We start from the raw sequence: 27,382 nt of genomic DNA on the forward strand, positions 1-27,382 counted from the left end.
TTATTTATTTTTGCTACAATAAAACATTTCACTCGTGAGACATTTAAAGGTGCTTTACACAGAACATAGAAGACAAATTAAAGAACGTATAATCTAAATTAAAATTCAGTCTTGAGGTTTGATATAAATGTAACCATAAACCAAAAATAAAAATAAAAAATAAAATGACAGGTTTCTATCTAACTCCAGGAGGAACCAGTACACGCGGAGCTGAGAGGTCTAAAGGTCTAAAGGGTTAAAGTTTCGACTCAGCAGAAGATGTGATGAGGGCCAAAACCGTTTAGTGACTCATGGACGAGCAGGAAAATTATAAGGTCACTTCTCTCTTTTAACGCAGAGATTTGAGAACTGGTGTCAAGACTGGTTTGGGCAAATCTCTTTTTTTTTTTAATTCCTTTTAAAAGGCCTGAATAAAGCCCATTATAGTATCTAATCTGCTACAGATAAAGTTCAGGAAACCTCATTTGACTACCTCACAATTTAAACACAGATTTTATATCAAATCTAAGATGCTCATTTGTTGCCGATTGTAAAATAAAGAAGGTTTCTGTTGTTTCGTCCACCCTCAGCAGATAAAAAAAAAAAAAACAACTAAACTGAACAGCACCACAAACTGCAGCTGACAGTAATTATACCTCCAGCGCTCGGCAAACACTGATGAATCAGCGTCTCTAAAAACATCAAAGGTTTAATTTCATCTCAGTTTATTTCATAAAGTCAGATTAAATTAAACCTTTCAGGGTTTCATAGAAGTAAAAGGTTAAATTTTACCCAACCACATACTGATACAAGTATCATACATACATCAGAGCACAAATGTAGGAGTTCACGAGGAGCACGTGAAGGCACCAATGCCCCATACAGCTGTGAACTGTGACTGATCCGAGCCCACACACACTGACAGTCACGTAAGATCAGCTGGTGGAAAAAATTAAAATTGTGTTAAATTGTGGGGTTTTATTTTTATCTAGTTAAAAAATGTTCACATGAGCGACCACGCCTGGTGTTGGCACATGATACAAGGTGTAAATGTTAATGAAATGCCTCGTGTTTCAGATTCCTTCATTCATGAACAGCAGCCAGTTTTAAATATGACACAGTTTGTATTCGCACTTCATGAGACCTTTAATCAGACAAATTATTGAATGCGAAACATTTATTTGTTTGTTTATTTATTTATTCTACAACTGAAATCGACTCTACGGCCTGTGTCAGGGTCTGATGGCAGACTTCAGCTTCGGGAAGAGTCTGAGAGCGTTTTGGGTCGTCGCCTCTATCACCTTCTCCAGTGCACTCCTTTAACTTTACTGATGTACTCCGCAGAGATACAGATGTTCTTAGGCTCATTTCTCACCTGCAATCAGGACACACAGCAACAATAAATAAATAAACCAATAAACCACTATAATAAAGAGGATTCTGGATATTTACTAGATGAAAAGAGTTGAATAGCACTACCTAAGATTTAAAAGAAAGGAAACATCGTTGTACCTGTTTCTCAGGCCCGAGAGCCGGTGAATCAGTTTCCAGACAGATGTTCTCTAGAGGCAGCTGCTTCACCAGTTTCTGCTTCTTGTTGGAAAGCGCAAACCGCCGTCAATCATTAACATTCAACGTGATAAGAGTCGACCAATCAAAGCAGAGTCAACAGCGTGGCGCTGTTTGACGACTGTCAACACGACCATGTGTGACTCTGTTGATTAAAACCGTGTGTTTTGTGCTCGAGTGCTCGGCCGTACCTGCTCACTCCGCGTTATGGACGGCGGGATGGAGAAGAAATATCCAGCCTTCACTCCCTCCATGGCAACAGACGGTTTCCCATCAAAAGCGTGAAGAAGGGCTTTCTCGACACCTAGTGGCAGCGTAGAGGAACTGCAGTTTTACTTCACGTCATTGTGAACATGTAAACAGACGGTACAGAATCAGCTGCGCACCTTGCTCCTTCAGGAGGTGGATGGTGGGTCTTCCTGCAGACCTTGAATGAACATTTCTGGAGATAAAACCAAAAGAAAAAGCAAATACTTTAGGTGTTTTATAAAGAATAATGCAATTACAATACAACGAAACATTTCCAAATCTCTGCAAAACTCCACGACTGCTTTAAAGTGATAATTAGGTAACAAAAACTGATGACACAGGAGGAAAAAACCTCCCTCTCCTTACAAAAAAAAAGACAGCGACATATTGTCTGAACGAGCTTGATCAACACTTGTTCATGCTGTTGCATAATTCATACTTGTTCATGCCATTGTTATCAGTTAATTACTCTCAAGCTACTTTTTGCAGGTACTAAACAACCAAGTGTGGATGTCACTGTCCCTGTTGAGTATTCATGACTATGGTGTTGCCTGGATACGAGTGAGATAATGTTTTCTGTTCTGTTTTCAGATCAACAGTTTGACACTTGGAACTGAAACTTTTTATTTTGTATCTTATCTCAGTGGTGCCATTTAGACACTTGTTCACGTATGAACGGTTTGATAAACCTAGGCAGTGTTTTCGTAAGGAAAAACAACAAGTTCAATTAAATATTATTTGACTGATTTTTAAAAGGGGACGGTTCGTATTAATGAACGTTTTACACCCAAATACTAGAGGTTGCAGTCATACGGCTGATTCTCATCTCGAATCCCATCGGCAGGTGGAAAAGTAAATTACAATAACTGAACAAAAGACAAGAAATATGCAGAAAAACACGACATAACATGATCACACTACACATCTCCAACATGCACACTGCACATATGCACATATCCCTGCCACCTTTATAGACGTTACACTATAAATGTCCCTTAACAGTATCGCACATATCCTGTTATCTCTACTGCACATAAGACTTTAGGAAAAAAGTACTTTTCCTAAATGGTCTGGAGCCTGTTCTGGTCGATGTGCAATTTATCTTGCGTCGATATTAACGCAAATAGTTTTGAGACGCTCAAAAGAACCCAGAGCAATCACTCTGGTGACGGCGGCAAGAAACAACTGCTTTTTAACAGGAAGAAACCTTGATGAGAACCCAGCTCATATGGAGGGAAAGATCTGCTTGAGGTCCGCTGGATTAAAAGGAGGAGAAGAGAAGAGAGCAGCAGGAGGAACCAAAGAAACTCATACTGTTACAGCTTGATGGTTATATTGTATACTTCATGTATCAGAGAAAAAGGTTGAAACCAGTTCAACTGTGATTATAGGCTGTCGCACAGAGACAAGTGTCAGGTGTCGTATCATCCGCTGAAAATGACTCGCGGCCAGTGCTTGAACGCAGGATCAGAAGTCGACCCGGTGTGATCGATGGGTTGAATTTTGTGTGCGGTCGCTCTCTGTACATTTGCGGATAAGGATTTTAAAAGAGAACTGATTCCACCATGTCTTTACTTCTGTGTTTAAGCTTTGAATAAAACAGTCGGGACTCACAGAGGGAGATCCAGCTCCTTGGCGATCTGCGCCTGCCGAATGAGAACCTGCCTTTGATTCTCTTTATCGCCGTCGTTGCTGACATATCTGGGGGTAAAATCCAAGCCGACCTAAAACGGGAAACAAAAAGGTCTAACTGTAAAAAAAAAAAAAAAAAAAAGAACAAAACACTGGAGCTACAAGTCACATCAGAGATGCTGAATCTTTACCTCCCCGATGGCGACAAGCTGATCTTTGTATTTCTCTATCAGAGGAAGAGCAGCATCAAGATCCTGCAAAGCAGACATAAACAAAGACTTTACTCCAAGTGTAGACACCATTAAATACAATTTTAAAGAATAAAAGACACAAATACAGTAACCAAGCAGTAGATGAGTTATATTACATATTAAGGGTTCCTACCTGCAGAGAAGCGCCCCTCTGTTGCTCTGGGGAAACTTCCTGAACAGGGTGGACTCCTAAGCAGGGGAAAACAAAACTTGGAAACCTGGAAAATAAGCGAAGCTGTGAGTTATAAATAAACAGATGTGAGGACAGTAAAATTAGACTAAATCGTTGAAAAGTGACAACTCTGTGACAACTCAATGATCTTCTCAAATTCTCCAGCATGCTCGGCCACAGCTAACAGCGCCAACAATCCAGCCTGGGGGTTAAAAATGACAGACACTTAGCTTATAAAACACCGACGACTTGTGGCTTGTAGCTGAAGGGGTTCACCTTTTTAGAGTTTTCAACCACCTCTGCTACGTCCTGACAAAGAGAAGGCAACAAATAAAAGCTTCACCAGGTGTTTAGAAGACAAAACGTTTCATGTGAACTCGTTTAAAGCGTGAGTATACCTTGTCAAAATCCCCCGCAGAGATATGACAGTGGCAGTCGATGTAGCCGTGCATGTGGACGTCTCCAAAACCAAAACATTCACGGGTTCCTGAAAGAAAAGGGGGAAAAAAAAGCGGAATGCGCATGTGCGGAAGCGCCGGAGAGCGAGATCTGGAATCCGATTGGCTGAACCTGGAAGGCGGAAGAATGTCAGCAAAACCAAAACACGACCGTTCCAAGTGTGTCAAGAGGAAGTTGCTTTTTTAATTGTGTGTTTCGGTTATATGATTTATCATGTGACCGTCAGCTGGATCAGTTACCGCAGGTGCTGCTAAATGAAAATGGGCGCCGTGTCCGTGGCTTCGTTACTTTTGGTCGCGGTGGCGCTGATCGGTACCAGCGCAGCCAAGTATGAACCCAACTGGAAGTCCATTGACTCCAGACCGCTACCAGAGTGGTACGATCAGGCCAAGTTCGGCATCTTCATCCACTGGGGAGTGTTTTCTGTGCCGGCTTTTGGCAGCGAGTGGTTCTGGTGAGTTCCTCTTCTAACATTAACACAAGATCTCAGCTTTACAGATACACGGGAGACGATGAGACCACGAGAAAGAGGAGCTCTGACATGCAGAGAATCACAATCACACAATCATACTAACTGTATTCATGCATTTAAGTGTTGACGAATTCTCTAAGTCACTGGATATGTGTTTGAGATAGGAAATCCACTTAAAAAGCAAAAGATACACTACAAGGTGCGTTTATAAATTGTTGTGGAAGTGTCGCACCGAGGCTGGTGTCGCTACCAGGAAGTGTCCCTCTACACCAATAGACCGTACCATTTATTTATTTTATTATAAGTAACACATTGCTTATTGATCAAATTAAAAAGCTTTATTTTATTCCAGGTGTCTTCCCACTGACTGAATTCAGAATATACCCTGAAAAAAACAAACAAACAAACAAAAAAAAAAACAAGACAATCGCATCCTTCCCCTCATAAAGCGAAACCGGTTTTCATAACGTTAACTTGGTCATATTCAGGAACTGGTCAAACTTGCTTCCAATCAACTTTAATAAACTACGCCAAGTAATGTGATCCCGTGGCAACTTCCAACACCTGACTACTTGTGGAGCCACAGTGGCTGCACAACAGGTTCAACTTTTAATTTTTTATTTTTATGAGATTGGATTTACAACTTCTGTGGCCTCAGTGGAAACTAGCGTCACTCCTGATGCACTTCTGTGGGAATAAATGGTCTGCCACTGACATTAGTGTTGCAATATTTTATCATATTTATTGCATGCTGCTGCTGAAGCTTCACTTGTGTACTTTGTGATTCTAGCGGACCATTGTTATAATTGTTATCTTCTTCCCTTCAGCTTGTTTTGCATGTCATTTGTGTTCCAGGTGGTACTGGCAGAAGCAGCAGCAAAAGCCGTACGTCGACTTTATGAAGAAGAATTACCCTCCAGACTTCCAGTATCAAGACTTTGCTCAGCAGTTCACCGCAGAGTTCTTTGACGCCAAAAGGTGGACGGACATCTTTGCAGCATCAGGGGCAAAGTACATCGTCCTGACGACCAAACACCATGAAGGTAAAAATTTGACATCTTTTCTTGAGGGAGATCTTGTGTATAATTATCAGCGTCAGTAATGTTTTACAGGAGCTGAACTGTTTTGTTGCTGTTCTCAGGTTTCACACTCTGGGGCTCGAAAAACTCCTGGAACTGGAACGCTGTGGACGTTGGACCAAAACGGGACCTGGTGGGTGAAATGGTGACTGCTCTACGAGCCAACAGCGACCTGCACGTTGGGCTGTACCACTCTCTCTTTGAGTGGTTTAACCCACTCTTTCAACAGGACGCTGCCAACGTCTTCACTACCGACTACTTTCCCACCACTAAAACGCTTCCCGAGCTTTATGATCTGGTTATGACGTACAAACCAGAGGTGCTGTGGTCTGACGGCGACGGAGACGCTCCTGACAAGTACTGGAACAGCACTGGATTCTTGGCCTGGCTCTATAACGAAAGGTAAACATGCCCCCCCATCCCTCCATCACTGCTGTACACTGAAAACTGAACCAAATTAAACCTGTATTTTGTATCTTCTGACAGCCCAGTGCGAGACACGGTGGTGACCAATGATCGGTGGGGTTACGGCTCCATCTGCACCCACGGTGGATACTACACCTGCTCCGATCGCTACCAGCCGGGACACCTGCTCAAACACAAATGGGAAAACTGCATGACCATCGACACAAAGTCCTGGGGTTACAGACGTAACGCTCCTCTCCATGACTACCTCACCATCGAGCAGCTTGTAGCGGTGAGTTATTCTCATTGAACTGCTGTAAAAAAAATATACATGTTATTTTATAACTACCTGGCTGAGGGTTTGTTAATACTTTTTCAACCACTTACGATATATTTGTTTCCAGCTTCTCAGATTTTATATGATTGAAAGACTTGCTTAAAAATGCTTGTGCTATTTTCTTTTATTATTATTGTGAGTTCTCCATCTAATGGTAATAACGTTGAGATGCAGCAGAAAAATGTAAACATAAATCCTCACCCTGTTGTCTTTCTACTTTCCTCTAACATTTCACTACGTCCTCCATCTGTAAACAGAACAGGTGGATTTGTCTAATTTATTTTCTAACTGAATTCCTGAGAAGAATGTGAAGAAATGCATTCGGAGTATTTAAAATTTAAACAACAACAGTCCAAAACTCAAAGATTAATTCAGTGTAAACAAGCAGATGTTCACATTTACGAATAATTTAGATTATTTACTTAAAAATAAAGTTTCAACCAGTTATTTAAGGCTTAAAGAAAACCATGAAACAAGAAAAGGCTTGGTTATTCTTTAACTGTTCTTGAACCGTCTCTGTGTTTGCGTTTCAGACACTGGTGGAGACGGTGTCCTGCGGAGGAAACCTGCTGATGAACGTCGGCGCCACGCACGACGGAAGGATCGGCCCGATCTTCGAGGAACGCCTGATGCAGATGGGCCAGTGGCTGAAGGTGAACGGGGAGGCCATCTACAACACGACAGCGTGGCGGGCTCAGAACGACAGCACCACCCCAAACGTCTGGTGGGTTTTATTATTTGGTTTTTTGCAGCAAACGACCGCATCAGTCTGACAGTAAATCCTTCACGAGTAATGAGCTGTTGCAATTGGTGTCACGCCTCTCTCACAGTTTTTATGAGTTCCTGCTGGTTTAAGCTGGCGGGGTCGATTTTAGCAGAAAATATAAAGATATAAAAATATAAACTGTACGTACTGTAGCAGTTAGGAAACTGGTGCCCACTGATACAAATTGGTGAATTCCATAGAACAAACAAGCGAATGAAGCTGGTTTATATTTAAAATGAAACAAATCAAAAATGAATCTTACTGTGTGTGTGATTTCTGCTTAAGTGTTATAAACTGTGCATTCTTATAGTCGATCATATGAAATCCTATATATGATGCATAATTCCTGTATTTACACTGGACAGACTTTAATGATCCACGAGGGAAATACCTCGGTCACAGTAGCTTAGTTGCACATAACAGAAACACAAGTAAAAGGAAAGATAGATATAAAAGTGTAATGAAAATATGTACATTAATCTTCCACAGGTACACCGCCAAACCACAGGAAAAGTCCGTCTTTGCCATTTTACTCAAATGGCCAGATACTGGAGCAGTGATGCTGACTGAACCAGCTACACAAGGACTGACCAGGGTGAGACTAGAGCTCTGCTTTTATGCATCTATTTATCTGTTTATCCGCGTCTTACAGGTATAATGCCGATGACGTACATCGTGTTTAATTCCAATAAACCCAGTGATTATCATTTAATGCATCATGTTTAATGGATGCACTCCTTTTTAAAACACTCTCTAGTGCATGTATGCCCACATGTTTTTCAACCCCGAGCAGTGGCAGAACTCTGTCCGTTGAACTAGAAGATGTTTGTTATTGATTAATGGTAAAGATTTACAGCTTTATTGCGTTATATTTCCACGCCTACCATTTTTAATGGTGCATAAATCCCTGGGGAGAATATCCAGGTTTGCTTGGCACCTGTTTAATTGACTAACTACGATAGCGACTTTCTTCTTGTACTGTCGATTACGATGGAAGTCAATTCAGTAGTTTTATCTAAAAATCCTCACTGTGGAAAAGCTGCAAATTGCTGCTTTAAAATGATTCTTTTATGATCGTTGCTGGTTTCAGTTTCATTGTAGCTGCGGTCTGAGAGTAACTTCCATCTCAGCAGCAGTGGTAAAAAAAAAAGAGGAAAGAAAACCACTATTTAATTAAAAGCTCAATTTATTAGCTGGTCTGACTCTGCAGTAATAGCCAATAACCAGAGTGGCTGTTCATAGAGCTCATTTCTCTGATGTCAACCTGTTTCTGTGTTACTTCTCAAAACAAGGTGGATCTCCTCGGTTACGGACCCCTGAAGTGGGAGCCCCTAAAATCCAGTGGGCTGCGAGTCCTCCTGCCCCAGCTGTCCTTCAACCAGGTGCCGTGCCAGTGGGCCTGGACGCTGAGGCTGAGCGGCGCCACTTAAACCAACGCCACAACGCTCAGGGAGAGGAACAGGATAGGGACCTATATATATGCTGAAATCACTGAACTAATTGTCCTCAAATAGATAAAAATCTAAGGATTGAAAAGGGGCAATTACACATTTTCTGTATCTTGTACTGTTTGTATAAAAACTGACTTGTTACTGAGTGAAAATGTTGTAATTCTAAATGCTGTGCAAACCTCACTGTGGCGTTAATGCACTATTTACGATTAATGCCAAAACATTACGACACATGTTTGATCATTTTTACAGACGGATGCACTTTCCTGATTTTTGATTGAACTGATCAGTTGTTGATTACGTGTGTGAATCTTTAAATAAAGCGTTGACTAAAGCACACTTCAGCGTTAATTAGAGGAAATCTCGTTAGTTTTCACCGCATCACGTTTGACTTTTGCTCTTCTGAAAGATTCATTCAATCACGTCACGATGCATTTAAAAAAAAAAAAAACAAGGATAAAACAAAAGCAACTTCTTGACTTGTGAGTTTCTCTGAATATGCTCCTCTGCTCTTCCAAGTAGTCAGATTTATTTATGCACAGGTCCACAAAAGAGAGACACTCCTTGAAGTGCAGACTGAAGGACAATGGACACTCTTTCGAGGACAACGGCGTTCAAATTTTAGCCAGAGAAGACGGATGATTTGAAAAGGGAGTATGGGAAGCCATCTCTGTAAAATTGGCCACCATTAAGCAGCCACTTACAACCTTAAAAAAAAAAGTTTCAGTTTCTGGCCAATGACATATTGTTGGAGTACTACTATCCATCCATTATATATTACTGCCTGTCTCAGCTGTTATTGGATTTCACAGACAGGTCGCCAGTGTAACACAGAGCGACAGACAATCACGCAAGGTCACTTCAGAATCACTGTTACGAACCCCTTGTAACAGACTCTAACACAGACAGAAGTTGCATTAAAACTTTGATTTGACTGATTTATTCATTCATTAATTTTCTGTAACCACTTGCTGGGCTGGTACAAGTCACAATTCCATCGCTCTCAGCACCTCAGGTCAATTTTGAATCACCAATTAACCTAACGAGCTTGTCTGTGGATGATGGGAGGAAGCCGGAGTACTCAGAGAAAACCCACGCAGATACAGGGAGAACACGCAGAAGAAAGCAGACAATAAAACTGAGCCCCTCTAATCCTAAACGCCAGAGTTCTTGACCCCTAAAAATAAGACTTATGGATCCATCAAATCAGCAAATAAAAAAGCCACAACAAAAACAACAACTCCAAATCCTCCTGATTTAACCTGGATCATGCTTCACTGGAAGGAGAGACCACAACACACCACGATTTTACAACTTCCTTTACCTCCCACCACCAGCAGGGGGAACACATTGGTGCCTGTAACAATCACTGTCAACCCAACATGCGTGTGGAGTATCCAGAGAAAACCCCAGCAGGTACAGGGAGAACATGCAAAGTCCACGCAGTCGGCCGTCAGGTTCTAACCCACAACCTTTCTCTGAAGGTTGAACGCTAACTTTTCAAACAGAGGCCATCACCACCAGGTTGATCTGAACAACATCCTCTAGCTGTAGGTGAGAATCACCTCCTTCCTATACATTTTGCACCGTCTATATTTACACCTGTATATCCTGTATTTTATCTATTTGTTAAAAGCCTGTTGTCATGTGAGTTGCAAGTGTGCATCACCCTCTGACGTTCAAAACAACAGCCTAAACTCATAGCTAAAATTAAGTCCAACTCCCATTATTTTAGTATTTGTTTATTTTTAGTTGTACCTGAATTACCTCCCCTCTCTGGCGCCCCCTGCCGCCCACATCTATAACAACAGCCCCGCCGCCTGGGACGTCGTAAAAAAAAAAAAAAAAAAAAAATCACCCTGACGATGCGAATGTGATCTGTGTGCACCCCTGCTGTGGAAAGACGACCCAAGAAAACCCGCTTCTGAGCCTGTGAAAATGTATCCGGAATGAAGACGTCTGCATGCTGCACAGTGACCGGTAAGCCTCCCACCCCCCACCCCCCCCCATGCACCCTCACACCGCGGCCACGGAGCGCCCTAAAGCCGCCTGTTCCCTCCGGGGGCCGGAGGTGTGTTTTGCCACCTGAGATGGTGAGTCCGGTGCGGGGCAGATCTCACTGTTGTGTCTGCTGCTGCTGCTCTCTGCTGCACGCCTTTAAGGTGGGAGGTCCCTGTTCTGCAAATGTTCCATGACGTGCAGATGGGGGGGTTTGCAAGGGGTTCTCACGACCGTGCATTTCCCCCCCTGCAGCAGACTATCCCCAGCCTGGGACATGACAGCTGATCCCCTAAAACAAACAAACAAACAAACAAGCTGACTGGAAGCGGCGAGGATGCAGATCACGTGTAGATAAATGCCTCGTGTTGATGCAGTCAGTATCTGGAAAATGAAGATGTGTCACATACAAGGTTTTGGCATTTGAAGGTAGGAGAACAGTTTAATATTATTACTGGAAGTCAACAAAAAAAAAAAAAAAAGGTTTTAATTGTACGGTTTTGTCCAGGTGAATCAATTCAATCAGCTGTAAGTTAATTGAAAGTTAATGAATTATGTAATCAATTTTACTGGCAGTTAACAGGTGGATTTTAACCACAAAATATAGAAAAAATAAATAAATAATAAATATTCATCTCTGTTCTTAAAAGCTGGCATGTTCATATTGCTGATTTTGTGTTATGAAGATGCATATTTACTTAAATATACCAGTGATTTACTGATTAATCTGCACATTAAATAACTGTTTTGAATATGAGAAAATAAAATTGGGTTTGCTGTTGTTGAGAGAGAGAAAAAAAACAAGAAAACAAGCAAATATTAATATTTGAGAACCTAAAAAATTAGATTGTCTGCATGAAATTTACTTCAAAGTTACTGATTTATAATTGTAATTAATCCTTTAAGTCTGTTGATTTGATTTCAGATCAATTTGATACATTAATGCAGCCAAAGTAACAAAAAAAAAAAAAAAACGATTCGTAATTAAAGACCATTTGCTTTTTCCTTCATGACTTCATGCTAATTGACACTGCGAGCGGCTACGTTTTGTTCACACATACCACACACACACATTTAGTTCAGTGCCCATTTCCTGCGCTCGCTTCTCTGCAGTCTTGGCGCTTGCAATCTGTGGCAGTAATTATATATGTAGACAGGAACTGGGAAACTGTTACAGACGGTTGGCATGGTCGCCATGGAAACTCACAATCATGTCAGATTATTTTCAGGTACTGCTGCGATAATGGCACGAGCGCGGCTGCCTGAGAGGCTTGACTGTACGCGTAAGAGGGATAAACGGAATGAAATCGATCGCAAAAAAAAAGAAAGAAAGAAAAAAGAGAAAAGTGGAGGAGGTGAGGTTTTCTGAATGAGCCGATGGGGGGGGGAGAGGAGGTTCAATATTGTCGCGTTTGGATCAGCTGTTTTGGCCGACCTGGAGGGTTTAGTGTCCCCTGTGAGGGATATCTCAGTCGGCCATATGACCTCCGCTAGTGGGGAGAAGATGGGGGGGGGGACCTCATTCCTTCCATTCATAAACACCCTCCCCCCCTCCCCCCCCCCTCTACTCTTTCTTCCCTTCCATCTATTTTAGCACTAATGTGATTAGAGGCCCAGGTAGGCCGGTGCATGTGTGGCATTCAATCACATGCAAATTTGTGGCAGATTTGAGCCGGTCAGCGGAGCAGCGGCCTAGCTTTAGATAGTGGAAATGCCGAGCGGTGTGGAACATCCTGGGGGACAGACCATTATATTTATAGAGACGGCCGACTTGACCTTCACTGCACATTGAGTATCAGCCATTTTAGTGCCGCTCCTCTAGATACTGAATACAGCATAATGGATCTCAGCTGCAGTGCAGTTAGTTTAGCTTCAACTTCATCTTTGGTTTGTTACAGGCTACGTCTAATAATAGCTCTCTGCAATTCCATACTGTGGAGGGACTTAGCACGCGGCCTCTGCATTCACTGCTCTTCCAGCGCACGGCGAGTCGCCCCCCTTTTCATGAGCGAAACGCTCTGTGAAATCACGGTTTCTGCAGGGAATAAAAGCTCGCCGCTCCTGTCGGATTTTTGAAATCGAGAGGCGAAGTTCGGCCGCGTCCGTTTTTTCGCAGCCTTTGTTCTGCCGCGCGAGCTCCAGGAGGGTCTGTTAAATGTGTCTTAGCCACGGCGAGCACAGCTGGTGCGAAGCCCAAAGCCAAGGACTCCTATTCATAGAGGAGCCCAGTTGTTCTCACCAAGCGGGCCCAGAGTGAAACGGAGGAGGATGTTCAAAGTATTTATAGTTGCGTAAATTATATTGTGTTGAGAGGCCAGAGTTTCACACAAATGTCTGATCGCTAATCAGTTCAGGATGGGAGGCTGCTTTGTTATTCAGAGGCTCCCTCAAATTAAAAGCCGAGAGAATTCAAGTTTGTCATGTGCTCCTCGTATGAAGTTTATTCTACATCATCAATCTATGCAAACTCTTGAGTAATAGCAGCAAGGCACCGATCAGCCATAACATCATGACCGACACTGGTCAACGTGAGTAACACTGATTATCTCATTACCGCGGCACCTGTCAGTGGAGAGAGAGAACATTTTGTCCTTAAAGCTGAAGTTAAGAGCAGGAAATTTGAACAGATTTGCAGTGGTCAGTATCTTAAAAAAAAAAAAAAAAAGAAGTGTTCACTGATGCACACGGAGCACGAAGGTGGACCTGTGTGGTCTGATCCAACAGATGCAGCTGCTGCAGCTTAAAAAAAACACAGAAAAAAAGGTGATGCTGGCTACGACAGAAAGGTGTCAGAACGCCAAGTGTATGTCAGTGTGTTTTATATAGAGCTCAACTGGCAACAGTGTCCAGGTGGTGGCACGTATCCAGCCTGAACACAAGAACCTGCAGTAGAAAACGTTACATCGATGTTATGCACTTCACCTGTTAGTGGTTTTAATGTTGTGGCAGGTTTTTGGAGTCAAATTAAATAAAATAAAAGATGCATTAGTGTTAAAACAGCACCTTAAATTCCCACTATCAGGTTTAACAACAATAGCACCAGTTTAGTTTTTAGCTAAAATACCAGCTACACAAAAGAGTTTAATAACTTTACAGAAATCTCTGCTATAAATCAATAAAACTGAGAGTCTACCAGTTTAAAATGCAAGAACTGCCAATAAAATCTTTAGCTTTATGCTCTTACTTTATCTAATCTTGTTCAGAGGAAGTCTTAAGATTTCCCAAGTTAATGCAGCCGCTATAATAGTGTTAACTCATACATCTGATTCACAGGATGAGTTTCGCAGCTGCACATAATCTGCAGCATTGTCCCAGTTTTTTTTTTCTTTTTTTTTTTTTTCCTCCCTTGCCGTAATGACACCCTCATCACGACTCACTCTCTCTCCATTCACAAAGCGAATCCTGTCGTGACGGGAAGAACTGGCTCTGAACAGGCTGTGGGTGTCTCACAATTCAGAGAACATGTCTAATTTTTGCAGGATCCTCACATCCAGCCGCACGCCGTCTTTTCATTGAGCTCCTCTGAGTGCACGCACGCGCTGAATAGGACCACACTGTAGGAAATGTACATTCAGAGCTGCGGCACCATGTGATTAGAGTCTTTCAAAGCGCTCTGCTCTGCTCTGCGTATGCTGACATGCACGTTTTTTTTTGCGTGGATAATACTAGCCAACACCTGATGTCATTTTTGACACGAGTGGCTGAATGGACCGTGGCTGTGTATAACGACGATGATGTTTGGCTCTTCCTGACAGAAGGCTCCCCACTTTGTGCGTAGAGTGAGGCAGCTGCCGCTTTGAAACACACTGAGAGAAAGAGAGGGAGAGCGGGAGCGAGAGGAAAGCGTCCTTAAACGTGGGCTGTTGTGTAATCCCTCCCAGGGCCCCTTTGCTATTTTTGTGCCTGGGTCCGCACGTCACGGTTGGGTATTTTCTCTGGTGACTAGCTCGCATCAATAGATCTTCTAATGTACACCCAGTCGGCCAGCGGCTTCATGACTGATGGGACTTTACCTCGCTAATTTCCTTCATTATCGTCACCCAGAAATGGGGAGAATGGAGACTATGCAGCATGAGGAATGTCACATGTGACTGTCGATATGGGACAGGGGACGATTCAAATGTCAGGTTTGTACGAGGATTATGTTTGATATCTGAATGTCAGCTGCTGTATGAGCCGAGGCTTTTTTTTTCCCTCCCATATCGGAACCGTGTGCTTCATGTCATTCTGATCTCGGGGGCTGTTGATTTCACTCTGCATGCTATGCTGCTGTTAGGGCACCACAGAGGGTTTTGCCATCCAGCCTCTTTGAAGCCAGTCATCTCCTCGTGATATTTATGGATTTGTTGTCAGCGTGAGACTTCATGCCAGTTCCCTTTAATGGCCAACTTAGCCTCTAATGATGTAATGCAGCGACATAACGATGCTCTCCACCGTAGCCACCATTTGTTTGCTCATTGTCCTCTCCCGTGTGTGTGGAAAGCAGTCAGGGATGTGCCACACGGAACGTCTGACGCTCGTAGCGATGCCTCCATACAGTCGTTTCTCCATCCATGCGGACATACTGTACCGCTGTCAGCCCACTATTGTCCTGAAGCACACCTACTGCCACCCACCTGCCTCCTGTTGTTGCACGTCATTGCTGCTGTGTCATATATTTTTGTATAGGTTAGAGCTTGTTGCCCGGGAGTGAGAGAAATTCGCTGCTGCTAGAGTCTTGATATTATAAAAAAAAAAAATGAATAAAGTCTGCAGAGAGTCTTGTCAATGAATGTGTCGGCTCAGTTCCCTCCCTATCGTGCTTAGTTCAAAGGTATGCATTGTTTCTGGGGTCTTATCTCATTGTCACTCTGCGCCCATATTCCCCTTCCCTCCTCTCGTGGCTCACAGAGGATGGAAACTAAGCAATGAGGTCAGATCGACCTTGAAAGGGAGCTCCCTATCAGGCCTCTGAATTTTGTTACCCCCGGGCACCCCACTTAGTTTACCTCTGAACACCTCCCCTCTCAAACATGGACTCTTCCAATCCGAGCCACCCCTTTCCCTTCCTTGTGCCATTTTTTTCACATCCTACTGTAGAAGAAGCCCTCAAATCTGAAACCCGCTGAACCGTAAAGAGGCCAGAGAGGAGTGTGGACATTTGGGAAAGAATACAAAGGGCAGATTATCGTGCTTACAGCGGGCTTTCAAGCATCTCTCGGCATCTCGAGAGTCACCTTGGATTCATATCCTCTGGTTTTCCTGCCTGAGCGGTGTGTGGTGCGCTAACAAAGAAAGGAACGGGAGTGAGAGAAAGAGAGTCGGAGGATGTCCTAATTAAGGGGAACTCAGAGGGTTTGAACCAGATAATCTTACGTAACCTCGTTAGGGAGGACACAGCATTTGATACTGAGAAGATGGAAACGACGTGCCCTCAGATATCCGTCCCTGTGGTATAAGGAGAAGAGTGTGGCGGTGAAACCAGTTCACATCAGCCACGAGCAGGGTGATGTTTGAGCATGTTGACACACAGCAGAGTACAGTATGTGGTCCTGTGCTGCTCAGCGGGGAGGCAACGACACTAATAATAAACACAGCCTTGGATAAAAGAGTTAAGCAGGATATTTGGGCATTTTATGCGTATGCGCATCCCAAAAATAAAGCAAAGGAATGTAGGAGATAGGCTCATCTCTTTATTGATAATGATCTTAAGCCCCGTCCACATTTAAAGTGATTCACTCTTTGTAGCCGACAGCTTTTCTCTAGCGTACAGTCAAGGCTGTGGTTGCCAAAGTAACCCACTTGTATAAGATTTCCGCCTGAAACAAGCACAACACAAAAATACTCCTAGTGTATAAAAAGGAGCTAGCTCTTCTTGGTGTTGGAACAAAAATACCGGAAACAAAAAGACGATGCTCCATCTGGGTTGACCCAATGCTCCGAGCGTGATGAATTTGGTGGTAGGAACCAAAATTATGGCCGGTGTTTCCTTTTAGTTTGGGGAACTCTGTGCTTGTGTCACCTGTCAATCAACTGATTCAGTCTGTCACATTGCCTCAAAGTTAGTTTGGCCATTTCACATGTCATCGCCACAGTTTTTCCACTCACCATCGCTACAAATATCTAGATGTCATTAGCATTTCATGTTGTGTCATCACCACATTATTCCAAGTGTCTTTCTCTGTTGCTGACAAGTGCTGTTTGTTTCCAATATTCTGTCCTCTATCTTCACAAGTTTTTCACTTTTCCTGATGTACAAACATCCATCAAGTTTAAGATGTTTTCTTAATAACCCACTATTTTGCACAGTTTGTATTGTGATACTGCAGGAGTAAATCTGGTTTCTTCTATTTTAAGATGGTTCCCCTGCAGTTTTTAAATACCTACGCAATATTTTCGATTAAATTTGTCAATTTTTATTTTTTTTTAGTTTTGTTTTCAATCCAAGTCTCACAGACACATACACACTGAAAATAAACATACACACATGTACAACCATTCATGACACACATACCACAGTACTGGTATGCACTTTAAATACCTCCCCGCTCATTTATGCACGTTCACACGGCTTCAGGAAATTTGGGACATATGCCAGGGCTGACATGAGGTACCTTGGTAAAGTGACTAATTTTATTTTCCATTCCTGCTGTGAAGGAGCTCATTATGAATTTTATTTTCCAATTTTATTAGGAAGGCTTTTGGGAAACAGCCTTGCAGAGCTCTCACTTTCAAGTTAAATTAGATTTAGACTCAGATTTTACGACTACAGATTCACAATCTTCCCCTACTTGGTCCTGAGATCTTTCATCTATATTTGTGTTGTCTAACTCTCACTTCTCCTTCTTGTTTCTTTCAGATGACCCTTCCCTGCAATTCACATTTATGTTAATATCACTACAGTTACATAACAGATATTGCCCTTGAAAATCGATCGCAAAGGAAGTGACATTGGATTCATGGAGTCACTTGAAACTACTGCAGGGGTGAAGAGCTCCACTGAGGTTCAGAACAGAAATGTTGCACAGAAAAAATGCACATCAGAGGCAGCGCCGACTCGGAGGAGACCATCGGTCGAACTGGAAGGCAAAGGGTGGCACCAACAACTAGAAGAAACTCAAAGAGAAACATGTGGTTTCAAAGAAATGTCTGACTCAGGGAAATCACTGCAATTAGAAGATCAACACTCCCAAACTAAGTCCACAAGCCATCAAGACTATGAGGTGTCTTCATATCCACTACAGTCCACAAAGCAGTATTCTGTCGGTAGACAGAAAGTTCCTGCAAAGTCGCCCAGTTCACCTGAAGCCCAACAACAGGGTTCCCATTCAGGGATGGATCAGCTGTCAGAGACGGCATGTAAGGTGGAACAGAAACCACAAAAGCCTGGGAAGTATGTTTGTGATTACTGTGGACGGGCATGTGCCAAACCCAGCGTGCTTAAGAAACATATTCGCTCACACACCGGGGAACGGCCCTATCCTTGTGTCCCCTGTGGCTTCTCCTTCAAAACCAAGAGTAATTTATACAAACACAGAAAGTCCCACGCTCACTCAGTCAAAGCTGGAACAGTGCCATTCTCAGAACTTGGTTCTTACAATGCCAACACAGAACAGGGGTCTTTTGAAGGGGAAGGAGAGTTATTCTCTGATGCTGAGCAAAGCACGGACACGGACGAGGACACTGTTAATGACCCGCTGCTGCTGCTGGACTCTCCAATGGAGGGATCAGATAACACTGCTGTAAAAGTACTAAATCTCATTGCTCAGAAAAAGGGAGCCACGTCAATGTCAACTCAGGATGGTTCATCCCAGCCCCAAGAAATCAATGCACCTCCTGCCGCTGCCGAGGCTAGTCGTGCAATCCAATCTTCCACAATCAAACAGAGGCTCGCACTTCGGCTGTCTGAAAAAAGAAGCAGTGACTCTGACCACAATCTGTCCCTCCCAAGTCAGTCTAGCAAGGGCAGCACGGACTCCGGATACTTTTCACGCTCCGAGAGTGCTGAGCATCAGACCGGCCCTCCGAACGCCAACGCAAAGTCCTATCAAGAAATCATGTTCGGAAAGTGTTATCGGCCAAGCCCTAAACAAACATCAGCTTACAGCACAGACTCCAGCGACTACACGGGGAAGCGCTCGGAGAAAGGGGTGTCCCGCGTTTTCACCCAAGAAAAAGACACCGTGGAGTCAATCAAAATAAACACAAAGTCGTTTTCAAAGGAAGAGGCCAAGGAGCCGGAGTTAGACCCTGGATCTGATGTGGGGCCTCTGATCAGAAGCAACTCAATGCCAACATCCTCAGCCGTCTGTCTGACTATGCCTCAAGCGCTCAGAGGCAGCCACTCGTTTGATGAGAGAACAAGCACCGGGGGCATGAGGAGACTCAGGCGGCAAGCTGCTTTCGAACTATCGGCGCATGATGGCCACACAGACTCTGACAGCCACGGAAAGATGAGTGAGAGCAGCGTTTCACCCTCAGGACTGGAAATGGAAAATTACCCCTCCGCGGCACCCAGTATGACCCATCAAAGACATGCGATGGAACTGGCAACACGCAAGCGTCGGAAAGAGAAGAGGGAAGAGGAAGATTTGCCCGGTCACTATGAGGTTCACCATGAGCAGTGCGAAGAAATGTTTGATTCGAGCAAGGATTACGATGTGAAACAAGCAGCGGTGGGCATTATGGCTTTAGGGAAAGGACATTCTCAGATGGACAGGTGTGACATGGACATATCGCTGAGCCTTGAAATGTCTGGTAGAAAAACCTTAGGGAATGTAATTTCAGTCATCCAACACACAAACTCCATAAATAGGCCTCACTCCGATCAGTCAGAGTCTTACAAATATCACGGGCAGAGACAGGAAAGTATTTCTTCATTTCAAGCCATGGAGGCAAGTGAATCATTTGAGCTGGAGCGGTGCGACAGTGGATTGCGGCAATCGGTTCAAGTGGGGCCCAAGCTTGTGCGGCAGCCCAACATACAGGTCCCAGAAATCAGGGTCACGGTGGAGCCTGACAGTCCAGAAAAAGCCCCAGAGGTGCAGGTAAAGGAGCCAGAGAAGCACGTGGAGGAGTTTCAGTGGCCTCAACGGAGTGAAACTTTAGCACAATTCCCTCCAGAAAAGCTTCCTCCGAAAAAGAAAAGGCTACGCTTAGCTGACATCGAGCACTCCTCTGGTGAATCCAGCTTTGAGTCTGCCTGCACTAGTCTCTCCCGCAGCCCGAGCCAAGATAGCAACTTATCTTATAGCTCCACTTTCTCCTTTGACAGGGAAGAGAGCTTAAAGTCGGTTTCTCCAGCCAGACAGGATGAATTTGGCAAACCATTGGAGCTCCTAGCTGTGCCAGGCAGCGGGCACTCCCTCTCCGTGCTCACGCAGCGTCAACAACATGAAATGAGACGCTCCTCCTCAGAGCAGGCGCCGTGTAACTTGCGCAAGGAGTTCCCAGAGGTACGCAGCATATCATTTGACTATGGAAGTCTTTCTCCAACATCCAAAGTTAGACACGTGGATCTGAGCGCTCTGAAGGAAAGAAGGAGGGGAAACTTGGTGCGACAGGAGTCACTGAATATGGACACTGAAGTGTCACAGGTCGCATCACAAGTATTTCCACAGTACCTCAGCGGCACCTCCCCTCCATTCACTGCAGCTACAGCTCTGCCGCAGACGTTGCCAATATTCTCTACCGGGAATACATTTCCCCAGCTGTCACATCCGAGCCTGTTGGTTCCTGTAAGGATTCAGACTCATGTGCCATCCTATGGCAGTATCACATACACCTCAGTGTCACAGATATTTGACAATCAGTACGACTGCGTCAGCTCCACCACTTCCACCCTTCAGAATCAAACTTCAAGGCTGTCTGGAAATCTGGATTCTAATGTATCGGCTCATACCAAACCTTCAACTCACACCCTCAGCGTTGAAGCCCTTGATTTGTCATCAGCTAAACTCAAAACTGGCATCCCTCTCTCTCTGACCTCCAGGACTATCTCAACCACGAATGCATCCAGCGGCGGCGCAAACAAACGGATGCTCTCCCCCGCCAGCAGCCTGGACTTATTCATAGAGGTGAAGCAGCAAAAACGTGTGAAAGAGGAACGAATGTTTGGGCAGATTGTAGAGGAGCTGAGTGCTGTGGAGTTGGGAAAATGTAATTTGAGCGAAGAGAAGGGGCACAGGTCAGAGATGCACGGCGCATCAACACCTCATGCTCAGGATGACTCACGTAAGAGTAAATTTATCGCACTTCAGCAAAAAGTGACCGAGGCCACCAACCATGGCGACGAGTCAGCAATGGAAAGTAGCTCCCTGGAAGCGAGCTCGCCTCCTTACTCCATGATATCCATCAGTGAAGTGAAAGAAGTTGGCATGGAGAAGCGGGTGCAGATGGATATAGTGGCACAGCTGGTTACCAGTCAAGACATCCTGATCTCAGACGCTGAGCATTCAAGATTGTTATCTCAGTTTCCAAGTCTTCGCACGACGACAGGTGTGAGCTGGTGTTATCTCAACTACACTAAGCCAAGCTGCTCTCACAGCAGCGCCCCTTTCTCCTCCGTGTACGCCACCTGGTGTATGAGTTCCCACAACCCAAACCCTCTCGAACTGAGTACCAGCGCGACTCTGGCTCTGCTGCGATCCAAACAGAGGGGAGACAAGGTTATCTACACTGTGGCCGCCATGTGCCAGCCCGGTACCGGGAAACTGGTTTCATCTCTCATCCTGTGGAGGCAGACCATGGAACAGGTGAGAGCAAAGCTTTATTTATGACACGTTTAACTAGTCATGCTAATAATACCCTTCCCTATAAGTGACTAAATAAAGCTACACTTGATAGATTTTCACCTTGGTGACCGAAAGTGTCAGCAAGAGATAGCTGTTTGAAATGTGGAAAGTTTAAAAGACCTCATTACCCAGAAATTGGCAAACCGCACACTTGAGTCATTTGGCAGAAGGGTCCTTTGGCAAGTGTCTGGGAACAGCATTTGCCTGCTGCTGATTATGATGTTTAACTTTGACTTGTAACTTTCTCTGCATTTTCTGTCCATAAAACCAGACCAGACAGTAAAATTCTACAAAAAGGAATATAAAGTCAGAGTTACCTCGTCTGGGCTTTTCCCCAGCAGCAGCATAATTCATGCTGGCAAAACATGCTGTGTAATGCCATGTGTGACATACAATATTGGACGAATCACGTTACACTATCGATAACGGTGTCCACTTAAAATGGATGTTAACACAATGTTTGTTCATCTGATTCAGCTGCAGAGGAAACCGGAGCCCAAAGAGGTGGACATTACCTACGGGAAGAAGGTGAAAGACATCAGCTGCAGAGTGAAAACTGCCAAGGAGGAGTGGAAAGAGAGGGAGGCTTCCACAACCCAAACAGTGCCAACACGAATTAAGATCTTCGAAGGAGGGTCAGTCAAGATATTAGTTGTCATAACACTTGTCATTTCTGTTGACTGGAAACTCAGCAGTTATATTAGGATGCTCTCTATTGGCCTCTGCTCTTATTCCCTATTTAGGGCTGTGGTTATTTGATGTTTTTACTTCATTAGCAATAAAATATTGTATCCCTCCTCCAGGTACAAATCCAATGAAGATTACGTGTATGTCAGAGGTCGAGGACGGGGGAAATACATTTGTGAGGAGTGTGGGATCCGCTGCAAGAAGCCAAGCATGCTGAAGAAACACATCCGGACTCATACAGACGTGCGACCATATATCTGCAGGGTTTGCAACTTTGCTTTTAAAACTAAAGGTGAGCATTTTTAACATACTAGTGAAATGCATCTATTAGAACGTGCGCGTGTGTGAAAATCAGCAGAAGCGAAGCTTTGTGATGCTATTTAGAGGTACTACAGTATTGTGCAAAATCAGCATCTCGTGACTTTCTCACCACTTTCTATTACAGTTTGCACTTTCTGAGGTGTTTTCTGCATTATGGAATAAATCTGTTGTTTAAACGTTCCTTTCTTCTCTAAGGAAATCTGACAAAACACATGAAGTCGAAGGCGCACATGAAGAAATGTCTTGAACTGGGAGTGTCGGTGACGATGGATGAGACGGAGATCCAGGAACACGGTGAGATGCCGACCTGTCTTAATTCTGCACATTTGCTGCCACGGTGCAATAAATCTCAGCTAAACTGATGCGTTTGTCTTTTAAAGTGGACGACGTCCAACAGGAGTCCAAGGCGGAGGTGGCAGTGACAACCAAGCATCAGTTCTCAGATGCTGAGGACTCAGACGGCATGGATGAGGAAGTTGATGAAATCGATGAAGACGATGATGAGGACGATGAATATGAGGGCGATTCCACTCCAAAGTTGCGTTCGAGAAGCACGAGTCCTCAACAGTGTGGAGTTACCTCTTTGTCGGTCACAGCCACTTCCGCCATCCACGGCTGCTCTCTCACCTCTTTGCCCGGAGCTGACGTCCGTCAACAGTCCTCCATCAGGCGTTCGGGCTCAGACCATCGACCTGTCCTCACGACCGACCAGAGAGAGAAGTCAGTGGACGAAGACTCCCTGACCATGCTGTCTCCGGACCACAGCAGCTTCCTCTTCGACCCTTACTCTTCTTGTCTGCTCTCTCCTGGCTGGGAGTCCCCAATCAGGGAGCCGTCCCCTTCGCGTCTGCGTTACCCGTCCCCGCGGCGAGAGCTCTCCCCACGAGGCCGCTCCTCACCCAGATGGGACACGTCTCCGCTGAGGCCCGGTTCGCCCGGCTTCTCGCCCATCCAGCACCCCTCCCCGGTGTCGATGGAGCGGCCCATGTCACCTGGAACGGAGCTGGCTGGAAAGCGCGAGTCGTCGGTCAGAGGCCGGCAGAGGGTCGTGCTGAGGGCGGTTTCCCCGCGCAGAGGCTCACACCAACATAAAGGCGGCGGCGACAAAACCAGACACCAAGCGAAGATGGAGATGGCTCAACAACAAGGAGCCTTTGATATGGAAATGGTGGGTAGCATCCAGTCCAACTACAACTGTGCCAAGGGGCTTGTTTGATTGCATATGGTGATGGATTTTTTTTAATCAACATGGTATATAAGAGATGTGGTGGCTAGTTTAGTGATCATTATGTTAATCGATAGAGAGAACAAGGTATTGTTAGGATCAGAACGTTCAGAACGTTAGGATGTTTGCTAGTGCTGCCATTTTGCAGGCATTTTAACATGAGACAAAGTACTGGAGAGATTAAGTTGAGCTGACGATGGCAGTAAAGGAAAAATGAAGGAGGAGGACGTGAATTGGCACAAACTACATTCTCCACAAACAGAGACCCTGGATGTAAAAACAGCCCAAGTATTGTTATGGCAATATTTTAGTCAGGACACTGCGATCTCTAGTGCTTCATTGGCTAAACAAACACAGATTTTCTACCATTTTGTATTTGAATAAGAAATTTAGAGGACTAATCTCTATCTTTCTTCCGTGAGTGCTTTCGGTTTTTGCTTCATAATACTCACATTTCTTCATGATTCCTAACTAACTCATCTTCAAATGAGAAATTATCCTGGCGGCGCTGAAGCTGCTGCTAACGCTGCCAATATGTCGTTTCAGGATCAAAGGAGCTGCTTGGCTCCCACCCTCCCCGGTGCTGCCAGTTCTCATCACCAGAACATCCTCAGCCACCTCCCTCTCCACTCCCAGCAGCAGGCCCACAGTTTGCTCCCCGTCGTTCCTGTCGGAGGGCTCCAGATGTTACACTCCCCGCCCTCCTCCAGCACTGATGTCAGCCCCTCTTCAGCGCCGAGCCCCCAGAGCAGCGAGGGCCAGCGCTGCAGCAGCAGAGAGGGGTCTGTCCACGGGCCGGAGATGGCAGGAGAGGACATCAGAAGCCAGGGCCAGCTGTCCTGTCATCAAGAGACAAGCCTCGAGCCCGGAGTAAGGGACAGCGGACAGGAGGAGAACGTCCAGACCTGCTTGAAAGCCATCGCCTCGCTGAAGATTACCACAGAGGACCCTCATTAAGACACGCTTTTTCTGTCTTCTCGATTTGATCCAGGAACAGGCGCCCCCTGCTACACCTGCAACCTTGTCATCTTCGGCCCTTTAGGCACATAACCTCGTCTGTATCCCATTAGAGGCAATATAATAACACTTCCTCTGGTCTCGCACATAACCCCAGACAGCTTCTTTTTAAATACAAAGAAGAAACCTACCCCGTCTGATGTGCTCCTCCTCTTCAGAGGCTCTTTGGAAAAATTAGACGAGCAGCAGGATGTTCTGCAAGGTGGAGAATCATTATTGGGTGCAGGTGCAATATGGAAAGATATTATGCTAATATGCCTTTGTCTGACATAGTAGTTTGCGTACAATTGCACATAAATTATATTTATGGATTCTGTACAAATGTCCTTAACATATACTCCTTCTTAGATGCATACAAACAGTGTATTTTACTGTGTGTACTTTCAAAAATAGACTGTTGTTTATGTAATCATATCAAGGTGTGATGCAGTAGTGCAGTAAATAAAGGCTATTTATAAGGGGAAAAGTATGTGTATTATGAAACAGTCTGACCAAATTTTAAGTAGACGCTTCTTGTGCAGTTTGGTGCTTCTGATCAAGCGGCAAGGGTCTGTGCCTTTACTTTGCTTTTCATCGTTTCTTTATCAGACGGCCGTCAGCGAATATTGAAAAATGTACTCTTTATTCAGAGGAGTCTGCGGTTACGTAGAGTTTGCTCAAAGGAAGGCCTTTTCTTTTTTTTCTTTCTTTCTTTCTTGTTCCGTCGGTGCGGCTGACGGATGGATGCAGCTTGGTTATCTTAAGGAAAAAAAATTGTTTCTTATGTTGCGTTTTTCTTAATGTTGTGGTTTTTATCTTAAATGCATGGGATTTGCTATTGCACAAAAATAGAGGAAGTAATTATGTAATTATGAATACTGTAAGATGTATTTATATATTAGAACGTAAGCACTTATTGATACTGGTAAATATTTGACTACTATTTATATGGTATATCTGTACTTATGCAGCAGTGATGCAGTTATGCAGTGAGCCACGCTGGCATTGCTTTTGATCTCATGATAAACAGACAGCTTCTTCTTCTTCTCTTCTTTTTTTTTTCCCCTCGCTTATACAGATGACCATTTTATGCGTTTTAAAGATGCACTTTCATCCTTTCATCTTTGATGTTTCAACTGACTTGGTCAGGGGAGACGAGGGAGGAGTAAAACATGTCACGTTCTCTTGTGGTTTTTGAAACATTCCAGTTGTTTTTCATATTTCTCGTTGTGTGAAACGTGTTGCACACAAATCCAAGGGGCTATGATGATCAGTCAATAGTACATTTTTCTTGCATTTCAAGTGTAACTGGATTAATCAATATCACTTACTGTAAGTTATACTAAAGTAATGATGTTAACAGCATGAGATGGTTGGCTATTACTGTGCTTCGGCTCGAAATGTAAGTAATCATTCACCAAATGCATTACTTCTTCTCTGTATATATACGTGTATTTTTATGATTTAAACTATTTTTGCAGTGTTGAATTATGAAAAAAAAAAACTTTTTATGTGGATTGTTTATATCTCTTTAAGAGGTAAAATGTCTGCAGCTGATGCAATGGCGGAGGTTTAAAGAGGGCGAACATAGCACAGTGTTGATCGCTAACAGTGTGTCACATCTTTAAAAAAAAAAAAAACATCTAATGTATTCAAGTGGTTTGAGAATGGATTTAAATTTTAAAAAAAAAAAAAAAGAAGAAAAACCCACTTTGTTCACTCATGTTTACATAAAAATTTTTTAAAGGTGCACTGCTTTAATTTTTTGTGTTTTCCCTCTCCGGACTTGTATGTAGCTTTGATTTCAGGTAATTTAATTTGTCGTGGTATCGGTGCAGAACGCTCATAAAAATGTGAAGGGAAAGTGAAGCCTTTTATTTGCTTTTGCATACAGTACATGTATTCAGATTGTGTTCTGTTTTTTATCGTGTATTCATATTTACTGAACTGCATTGTGCCTCTCATGTCTATGGAAATTCCCTGTAAAACACACAGAGGACAAATCATTTTACCTCTCAGCTAAGATTTCTTGAGGGAAAAGACCTCAGTAGCCAATCCGTTGTTGTTTTCATCAAAAACTGGTTAGTCAGGAAGGAGTGCCTCTTTTATGCTATGAGGAATTTATTGTTTGGTGCTCTACTTTTTCAAATTAAATTCAAAATTGTTTTAAAAAGAATATACTTCTAACCCAAGGACGTGTGTTGCTGCTTCTTTCGTTGCGTTTTAACTCTTATTATTCAGCGTGCAGCCTCCATACCTTCTCCCTCCCCCATGCATAATTCACCACAGTTTAAATTAGATCTCACATGAAAAGGTTTTCAGATGAAATCATTCACATTTTATCTTTAGGGGAAGCTGAGTGAAGAATGGGAGGAACTCCTACCAGTGACATCCTCTGGTGAAAAATCATCACTGCAGTCACAACAGGAAAATAAATGAATGCTTTCCAAAAATAGTGCTCGTAGATGATGTTAAATCATCTTTGTTTTCACATTCGGTAAATGCACCGTATTTTTTTTTTACAGTTTATCTGCAGTGCACAGGGCAGTGCGCATGAATACT

The 27,382-nt window shown here is 43.8% G+C and overlaps 3 protein-coding genes across 4 annotated transcripts; 2 read left to right on the forward strand and 1 right to left on the reverse strand.

Annotated features, from left to right (window-relative positions):
- Positions 1-1,100: 1,100 nt before the first annotated feature.
- LOC125023256 (putative deoxyribonuclease TATDN3) lies at positions 1,101-4,397 on the reverse strand. The gene is given in 11 exon segments (XM_047610403.1): positions 1,101-1,291; positions 1,294-1,354; positions 1,492-1,572; positions 1,740-1,852; positions 1,935-1,990; positions 3,412-3,521; positions 3,621-3,683; positions 3,814-3,898; positions 3,981-4,054; positions 4,129-4,161; positions 4,251-4,397. Coding segments are annotated over 11 exon segments (882 nt in total). The 5' UTR covers positions 4,377-4,397; the 3' UTR covers positions 1,101-1,211.
- Positions 4,398-4,565: 168 nt separating this feature from the next.
- On the forward strand, positions 4,566-9,160 carry fuca2 (alpha-L-fucosidase 2). The gene is made up of 7 exons (XM_047610400.1): positions 4,566-4,765; positions 5,639-5,826; positions 5,925-6,264; positions 6,349-6,559; positions 7,138-7,328; positions 7,860-7,965; positions 8,663-9,160. Exons 1-7 carry the CDS (start codon positions 4,566-4,568, stop codon positions 8,798-8,800), a joined length of 1,374 nt encoding a protein of 457 aa, XP_047466356.1. The 3' UTR covers positions 8,801-9,160.
- Positions 9,161-10,909: 1,749 nt separating this feature from the next.
- hivep2b (HIVEP zinc finger 2b) lies at positions 10,910-27,012 on the forward strand. 2 transcript variants are annotated; one of them, XM_047611079.1, is made up of 7 exons: positions 10,910-11,248; positions 17,658-21,552; positions 22,069-22,226; positions 22,395-22,570; positions 22,795-22,893; positions 22,980-23,767; positions 24,371-27,012. In XM_047611079.1, the coding sequence occupies exons 2-7, from the start codon at positions 17,758-17,760 to the stop codon at positions 24,779-24,781; spliced, it is 5,427 nt and encodes a 1,808-aa protein (XP_047467035.1). In that variant the 5' UTR covers positions 10,910-11,248; positions 17,658-17,757; the 3' UTR covers positions 24,782-27,012. The 2 variants fall into 2 exon arrangements, with proteins under 2 accessions (XP_047467035.1, XP_047467034.1); XM_047611078.1 differs by lacking the exon at positions 10,910-11,248 and adding an exon at positions 13,738-14,946.
- The last annotated feature ends 370 nt before the right edge of the window (positions 27,013-27,382 follow it).

This window comes from Mugil cephalus, chromosome 17 (genome assembly GCF_022458985.1).
Source record: "Mugil cephalus isolate CIBA_MC_2020 chromosome 17, CIBA_Mcephalus_1.1, whole genome shotgun sequence".
NCBI lineage: Eukaryota > Metazoa > Chordata > Actinopteri > Mugiliformes > Mugilidae > Mugil > Mugil cephalus.